The sequence below is a fragment of the Salvia hispanica genome, chromosome 1 (genome assembly GCF_029641045.1).
Source record: "Salvia hispanica isolate PSC_SH4W2 chromosome 1, Shi_PSC_v1, whole genome shotgun sequence".
NCBI lineage: Eukaryota > Viridiplantae > Streptophyta > Magnoliopsida > Lamiales > Lamiaceae > Salvia > Salvia hispanica.
This window is the reverse complement of record NC_142692.1, coordinates 12,168,220-12,177,186: the sequence shown is the minus strand read 5'-3', so window position 1 is coordinate 12,177,186 and position 8,967 is coordinate 12,168,220. Positions and strand designations below refer to the sequence as shown.

The following is an 8,967-nucleotide window of genomic DNA, read 5'->3' as shown; positions in this document are numbered from 1 at the left end:
ACAGGATTATGTGGGATAGGACTTTAGTGTGGATTATATAAGTGGATTTGTCATGATTATTTAAAATTTAGTCTAGTGTTTTTTAAGTGGGATTCGTATCATGTTAATCCAATCATTTGTTTTGTGTATATGATTGAAAGTGGACTAAAATTTGACTAGACAAGGTTGCCCCCAATTTTTTTTTTTCACATTTTCACCGTATTCTTCTTCCCCCAAATTTTATTTGGCATTCCCACCATAAATTTCTTTTCTTTCCCCCAAATTTTATTTCACGTCCCGCCTCATCCTTCTTTTCTCCCTCTCTTTTTTTTGCTGAATACCTAGCCACTGCATTCTTTATATACCCAATTCGAGCTCCATATTATCACACTCATCTTGATCATATCTGCAATTGCCAAGGTAACTAGCATCTAAATTATTATTTTGAGTTTGAAGAAGGTGGTTCTAATTGTTTGTGTCCTTGCATTCTTGACGTAGCTCGAAGATGGCTCATTCTCTCAGATCAAATGTTGGTCAGCCACTGGGGAACGGACGCCCACCACTGGGATACAGACGCCCACCACTGGGGAACGGACGAGCAGGTGTCTACAATTTCCTAGCTTTTCTATCACCATGTGTTGTCTAGTTCGATGTTACCTTTTTTTTTCTATCAGAACCTCCTTTATAGATTTCTAACATTGCAGGAGAAACTCATGGTCAAACACGGAGGCAATCGAAGGCTGATCGGAGTCGTCGAACATGGAATGAAAGAGAGGAGGTGTTTCTCCTAGGTACGTTGAAAGATCTTATTGCTCGCGGATGGAAGGCTGATAATGGATTTCGGGGCGGTTACCATCAAAAAATTGAAGCCGAAATGCGCCGAGAATTTCCAGGTACTGATATAAAGGCTAACCCTCACATCCAGTCTAAAATTCACACTTGGAAGAAGAGCTATGGCTCCCTATCACAAATTCTTTCTGCAAGTGGTGTTGGCTTCAATCTGAATGGGGACTACAAGATCGATGTGGATGACCAACAATGGGACCAAATTGCAAAGGTATCTCTTGAGGATTTGGAATCCATTTTGTATGTGTTACTTTGTATAATGGAGAATTGAGTGAAGTCTGACTCTTATGACTTGTGTAATCTGATTGATTACAGTATATTTTCCTAATGTGCAGTCTGATCCCAGTTTGCGTGGCCTTTGATACAAAAGTTGGCCCTATTACGAAGACTGGAAGGTTGTCTTTGGAAAAGACCGCGCAACTGGTTTAGGCGCTGAAGATATGGTAGATGCAGCTAATGAAATGGGTTCGCAATCAAGGCCAAACACTGCAGAAGCCTACGAGAACAACTACGACTTTGATGAGTACTTCGAACAAGAAGGAAATCCAGATGTTGTGCCGCATGAAGAGCCTACTGATAGTGTTCAATCCTCTAGTGCTGGAGTGGCTGGGAAGAAGCGAAAAGGTCGAGATGCTTTGGATGGCCTTGTTGAAGTTATCGGGAAAATGCATGAAGACACTAATGCAAGGCTGCAATATCTAGCTACTCGAATTGGATATGAATTCGATTTGACTAAGGCCCGCAAAGAAGTTTTCGAGCTTGTAGGGGTCATACCTGGCCTAAGCTTGGAACAAGCCTTGGATGGCTCTGAGTTTATCCTTGCAAAGGTTGAGAGGCTCGACTTTTTCATGAGTTTGCCGGAAGGGGCACGACAAGTCTATGTGTATCGAGCCTTGGAGAAACAGAATGTCATGTGATGGGGTTGGGACTAGAATGATGCTTTTGAAAGCTTTTATGTAGAAGTAGTAGTTAAATGTGCAAGGGAATTTGTAATTCATGATCAAATTATGTAGTTGGCCATCCTTTTTGGTGTGATGGATGCCGCTACTCCCCATAGTGTAGGGGAATTTGTCATTCATGATCAAATTATGTAGTAGGCCATCCTTTTTGGTGTGATGGATGCCACTACTCCCCATCTTTTGATCTACTGATGTATATTTTGGTAGACTTAAATGGCATCATTATCCATATGAGTCACTAATGTAAAGTATTTGGTGTGCATTGATTGTCTAAAGTAGATATCTGTACAAGATTAAATGAACTAAATTATAATTAAAACACTCTCTTTCACCAAACAAGAAAATAGCTTATTCACTGCACTACAAACCATCAATCAAATTTTTTTTAAACGTTCTTAGTTAAATGACAGAAAGGGAAAAAGATAACTACTAAGACATGAGTTGATTTATACTACATACTAGTGGATCTATAGATGCAACCATAAGTTTTTTAAGCATGCTTAGTTAACTGACAGCAAGGGAAAAAGATCTATACTAAGACATGAGTTGATTTAGACATAGTAGTAGACGATTAAGTATATGTCAACCACAACATCAACTGAAAACAAAATTAAACATTTTAAGCCATTGAAGTACCTTGGATGGAGCCAAACTCAGTGTTCATTGAAGAAATAGAACTGGACGACCCGATGATCAATCATCTGGAAGTTGCACCGATTCCCTACCTTCAAAATGTTTTTTTGAACAATGGCCTTCCAACCATGCTTCGCCCAACTACCAACTTTCAAGAGTCTCACGGTCCATGACACATCATATGGAAGCTCAACCCCATGCTTGTTCACCCATTCAGGACAGAGTTTTCGTAAATGACAAGACAGTTGACATATTTATATGAGCTTGAATTGTAAATTATAAGTCTAACTCAGAAAAAGATAATCTCAATGGATGCAAAAGATGGTCAGGAGACTTACCAGTCTATATTTGTTATTTGTCAAAGAGAAGCTCTTGAGGAAGCTTGGCTTATTGCAATGATCAAACATCCACGAATCTGCAGAAGAACTAATAGTCAGATGTGCGTAGTCAGGACGAGCAAAATATTATTCGGAGAATTGATGTTTGCGGAGGAGAAATTCTTTCACCAAGGTCCTCTTACGAACATGGAAGTGATTATTTTGAAGGAGAGGATCTGGACTCTTCAACTAAAAACACGTATTTGAAGTTTGCATTTAATATGTGGTGTGTAACAGCTCATGAAACACCTTTTTCAGAAGTGGATGGGGTGAATTAAGTAGCTCATTTGTGAAATATCAGGAGTAGTTTGGATCCAAGCATTAATAATGTTACAATTGGTGGTTCGAATAGTAGTCGGCGGTATTTACTAATGCCTTGAAGACTAATTCTAACGTGTTGAGGTGGTGAAAAGAGCATGGAGCCTCAATCCTACTGCATTAAATCTCAGTCTCTGTCAACTATGAGCTCATGAGGATGTTGAAGAGGTTGCAGAAACTAATTTCACAAGTATTTAAAGCTAACAGTGTTATGGTTCAAATAGTAGTCGGCGATATTTATCACACCTATTAGATGGATCTTCATGTATAAATAGATGAGACTTGAGCACGTATCCAGGCATTCCCTCAAAAAATCATCCTTGAAAATGTCTATGAATATTCCAAAGCAAGATGCGTTTTTCTACAAAGGAAGTTGGTCAGCTGAAGTCGACGACAAGCTGTTGTCCGCGATAATACGTCTGCGACGACGTGATCCTTGGATTGGGGACGTGATACCTGGATGGGCTATTATCGAAGCTAGCGATCTCTTTTATAGGTAGTTGGGCAGTAATTTTACTCTCACTGAGATTCACCAACGTGTGAAGCTCCTCGAAAGACGATTTCGAACGTTCAAGGAGATCCTTGACACCCCAGACATTATCTGGGACTTGAGCCACAAAATCATCAGAGCCAATGATGTAGTCTGGAATAAGATCTTTCAGGTTCACTTTCCATTATTTAATACATAAAAATTTGCACATTTAACTATTTTTCAAGTAGTGCATTATTGTAGAGCGAGCAAGTGCAATAACTTTTCCAATCTGTGCAGCAAAATCCATTTGCAGGTGCGTACTATCATAGAGACGAGCCAGAATTCTCTAGACTCGTATCCCTGTTCAAGTTATCTAATGTGCAGGTTGAGAATGAGCCAGATGTTGTGGTCATCTCGAACTCTACTGCATATGTGAATCATAGCCCAACCAAGAAAACTGAAGTTGTGGAGGACTTGGAGGAGGTAAACTCTCCGCTGTTTGGAGGGTCTTGGAAGGCAAAACGAAAGTTATTCAACGACGATCTGGAATTAGGAGATGGTGTGAATAACTCACTAGACCGTGAATCCACCACGAACGTGATGACCCATGCCCCACGTTTTGATGGTCTCAAGAACAAGATCGAGAACCGCCCTCGCCGGCGATATCCATCTCCAGTTAGGCGCTTACCACAGGCGTCCCCAAATGGTAGTTCATGTGCATCTTGGAGCCCCCTCCCAACCAGTCGAAAAACAGCTCCGTAGTTGCAGTGGAGGTTGAAGCATGAACCGAAGGAATTATTATCTATATTGGTAGTCATTTTTTGCATGTAATGCCCATTATCCTTCTTCGGTTCTCTGTTGTGTTCTTGCTTTTGTTAATGCTTTGGTAAATGGAAGTTTATTAGTACTTAGTTATCTATGGATTAGACGATAGATCTCCTAGTGATGTACACCCACTTTTTTTGGTATATGATATCATGTGGGCTTTGTTTTGTGTCATCTCCTCAACTAACAATTACAAATCTTAACTTATGTCTCCTTATATATAGCGTCTTAAATCCATATTACTCTTTAAATTCCACTGATCAATCATAGCATTAACTGAAGTGGGAGATTTAGAAAAAAGAGTAAGTTGCTAAAAATTAAAATAAATGTACTTGTATGTAAATATATCTTAGAGGCATTTCAACAAACATATTCTATGTGAAATGTTTTTTGTGAATAAACAATGTGAAAAACCCAAAATATCTAAGTTATACGTATTACTTTTAATTAGATAGTAATATAGTACTATTACTTAAGTTATTTAATGTTAGTAAGTTAAATATAATATCAGTTTAAATTCTTGATTGTTAAATTTTGATTGAAATCAATTTAAAAAAAAAATAATACTACAAATCTTAAAATGTCTCCATTTATAAGTTATATTATTCTCCAATTCACAACCAGTTTTCGTAAACCAAAACCAAAAAGAGGCAGTGCAACAAAAAATGACAAACTGTAACATATGTCTTCATTGTTAAATCATATACTATCCAATTCAAAACAAATATTTATAACCCAAAAGAGAAATTGCACCTACAAAATACAAAGCTTAATTTATGTCTCTGTTTGGAAGTTAAGATAATCTAAGCATACACTTTAGTTAAACACTAGAGTCTGCATTATGCTAAAGTGCTTTTGCTTGACTAGTACAAAACAAACTTTGCAAAAATAACAGAAGTATCAATGCTTCGACGATTCCAATCCAAGTACATTTTTTGCATTCATTGATCTCCATAAATCAGCTTCTCAATCTCAGTAGCCGTGCTCTTGGTACTGGATATATCAAGCATGAAACAAATCACAAGATTATGAAGAGTACATCAAGTTTTGAGAATCAATTATTTGCATTTAAATGGCATGACGTACCGTATTCCACATTGATTCAGCCAAAGTGTCCCGCATCACATTCCATTCTGTTGATGGTTCAACTCCATCAACGAATTCAGTGTTAACACCTTCATCTATAATTTCAGCCCCATCCCCTCCATTCATCTACAATTCAATAGGATCGTCAGGCATGGCGGATCTAACATAGTTATGTAATAAAAAGCATGCCATAATTAGTCTAATTTGAGTCTTCACAGGGTAATATGATGCACTTCTGAGAATGCCCCACCGCATCTTGATCACTGCAAAAGCACGTTCTATAACATTACGTGCACGTGTGTGACGCAAATTGAACAATTCACGAGGATTTTGTGGAGCCTCAGTTCCGGGTCCCCATTCCTTCAAATGATAACGCACACATTTGTAAGGGGTAAGAAATCCCTCAGAATTTGCATAACCGTTATCGCATAAATAGTAATTCCCTGCATGGTTTTTACAAAAATCCAGATTAATAATACATATACAACAACTGTAACAAGATAATCAACTAAAATCAAAGACACCTTGAGGGACCCTTAGTCCATTAACCCTGTTCATAGCATCACGTAGCACTCGAGCATCACCTGCAAACCCTTCCCACCCCGGTAGCACATATACAAAGTTCAGATAGTGATCGCACACTGCTAATGTGTTTGTGCAAATTTGTCCTTTCCTCGAACGGTATCTTGGCTTCGCATCATTTGCTACTTGAACATTGATGTAGGTCCCATCTAGTGCCCCTAGACAGCCCTAAGAGGTCATCCGATAGTAACTCCCATCAATATAATATGCCCACAAATGATATTATTCAACTGTAAATTACACAAATAAGTATTGATATTAATACAAACATAGGGGACAGTTTTTTATGTATTTTTTTTACCTTAAACCACTTCCATCTATTGTCGTCGCAGTCATTCGGAATGGGTATTGGGTGGACCATTAGTACGCCCTGCAAGCGGAGAATGGCTCGTAATACACGGTGTACATAGCGTGACACTGTGTATGAAGACCTCCAGAAATCGAACCGTACGACACGATTCTTCTTGTGGTGTGCAAGAATCCCCAAGAACATGGCGACTTGTTCCTCGACAGTCACAAATCTTCCATCCACTAAATCCCCTGATTGCTTAATAATTTGGCATAATCTACCGAAGGCATTTCTATCCATACGAAGATTATCCAAACATGACACATCAGTCACCCCAAACAGCCGATTCTTGCGTCTGACCTGCTCAGGGATCCTCATAAGATGTCCATATGCCGCCCGTATGTTTCTCTGTCCAATCCGTCGACCTTGTCTCTTGTTGGATAGATATATCAAAATTACAGACACCAAGTCAAGATGATGATTTTGGAGCACATCCTCCATCATTTGAAGCAGAATTGCAGGCGTAGAAACACGGCTCGCCATGTGCTGATCTGAGAACCACACTAATTCAACTTACTATGCAAATGCTAATAGAGTAAAATGCTTGAGTCACCAAAACAACATACATAGATATAAACAAATGAACTAAACCTCAAGTGGGTAGCCCAAATATTGAATTTCATGCTCAGAGCGACATAATTTAAACTCCTGGAGAAGCCAGGAACAAATAAATTCAACCTCAGACAAGTATATAAATAAGTAAATATGCATTGGTTTATCAAATATTTCATCCGATTAAGACATGTTATATATACATGGATGCCCTCATTCATATTTCATATCCCAAATGAATATCCATTCATTCAAAACAAGTGTTTCTATATGAGCTTCTAAATTAAAAGCTACTACCTACTTGCAAAGTTAAAGGCTCTCAATTCAGAAAGAGGCATCGTGCATAATTTATTTTCAAATCTCAAACAATAAATTACCATGCTCATAGGACATATTTTAACCTCTTGTATAAGCTAGGAAGCAGTAAATTCAACCTCAAACAAGTAATTATGACAAGATTTTTATTCTCAAACAATCAAACGCCTATAACCAATTGCAAAATATGCATCACATATAATGGCCGGTTGCTATACCTGAGAGAGACAGAGATGGCGGCTGGCTTTGAGAGAGACAGAAAGAGTGTTTGGCTTGCAGCGAGGGTTTGTCGGAGTTTGTTGTCAATTACACCAGATAAAGCCTCATGATACAGCTTCGTCAATTACTATTTGACCTTCCGTTTCTTCGGCAGATTTTGGCGGCGGAAGAGGTACCCAAATTATTTTTCAATTTGCAATTGAAAATTTGAACGGATGAAAGGTAAAAGCTTACGTTTCTTCGACAGATTTTGGCGGAGGAAGAGGTACCCAAATTATTTTTCAATTTGCAATTGAAAATTTGAACTGATTTTGTAAGGGCAAAATAGAAGGATAAATATGGAATATTGTGCATTAGTTGTGCTACGAATTCCAAGATGGGTTTTTAATCCATTTAATTTTGGTGGATTTTAAACATGCATATATCCATTAGGAACAGTTAAAAAAAGCGGGTCAATGCCTTTTCTCCCGGGTCATGCGGATTATTAATCAAGTGTACAAAACAGGGTGATTTCTGTGGATAAATCATATAATCCAGCCCAATCAAGGCTACAAAACAGGCCCTAACAGTAAGAATTGGAAATATATATTGAGCCTCTCATAATGTGTCATATTTTCAAAATTTGATAGGAAAATTTCAAATTTGACATTTCTATGCTAACGTACCTAAAACTCATAAGAGTAAGGACAATAGTCAATTAAGTAAGATTACTGATTAGAACATAGCGTGTTTTGGTCTAATAAAGCTAAACATAAGACCAAGTCAACACAGCTGCATCGCCAAACCTATCGCCATCCTCTTTCATGATTTCATACACGTCAATATTTAATTTAATATAGCAGTACGAAGTTAATAAAGTTAATTAGCATTGATATAGATTACTTAATTATTTCACAGCAACAGAAAAACAGGCTGTAGAAAAATGTTTGTATATTGGCCATCATAAATAATTAAGGGAAAAGATAAACGTACATAATTGTACATGTACATAATATTTTAAAAAAATTTAGGTTTAAGTGAATTTAATTAAAAATTAATTTTGTTATTTATTGTAATATATGTAGCAATAACAAAGAAGTGATATAGAAATTTTATGTCGAATCGTAGCATGATTTCGACTATGATTTGAATTAATATACAATATTTAGTAGAAAATATATATTTTATTAAATATACAAATATTTAAGTATAAATTTTAAATCTTTCTTGAAGTGTTGCAAAATGATTAGTATGAAATTTATTTTAAATCAATTAATGTTTATAAAATAATTTTCAATGTAAAATGTTTAAAAAAGTTCGGTTATGTACGTACGTTTATCACTACTCAAAAAAATAATGTTAATTTTAGAAATATAAATGAAGGAATGGTTAGATTATAAATTAAATATAAGCAGTTGCGTTTCCACACGTGTGGTAAGATAATGTTGACACTCCTCCCTCACAGCTGTCTCCCTC

The 8,967-nt window shown here is 37.1% G+C and overlaps 1 protein-coding gene across 1 annotated transcript; it reads left to right on the top strand.

The window, feature by feature from the left end:
• Nucleotides 1–283: 283 nt before the first annotated feature.
• LOC148933258 (uncharacterized) lies at nucleotides 284–2,009 on the top strand. The gene is made up of 4 exons (XM_089059772.1): nucleotides 284–399; nucleotides 478–581; nucleotides 684–1,036; nucleotides 1,194–2,009. The coding sequence occupies exons 2-4, from the start codon at nucleotides 485–487 to the stop codon at nucleotides 1,740–1,742; spliced, it is 999 nt and encodes a 332-aa protein (XP_088915898.1). The 5' UTR covers nucleotides 284–399; nucleotides 478–484; the 3' UTR covers nucleotides 1,743–2,009.
• The last annotated feature ends 6,958 nt before the right edge of the window (nucleotides 2,010–8,967 follow it).

Excerpts from the sequence above, each read along its gene's own strand:
- LOC148933258 (XM_089059772.1), top strand. The coding sequence starts at position 485 with ATGGCTCATTCTCTCAGATCAAATGTTGGTCAGCCACTGGGGAACGGA. Across the intron at positions 582-683 it reads ACTGGGGAACGGACGAGCAG|GAGAAACTCATGGTCAAACA; the intron begins GTGTCTACAATT and ends CTAACATTGCAG. Across the intron at positions 1,037-1,193 it reads AATGGGACCAAATTGCAAAG|AGTTGGCCCTATTACGAAGA; the intron begins GTATCTCTTGAG and ends CTTTGATACAAA.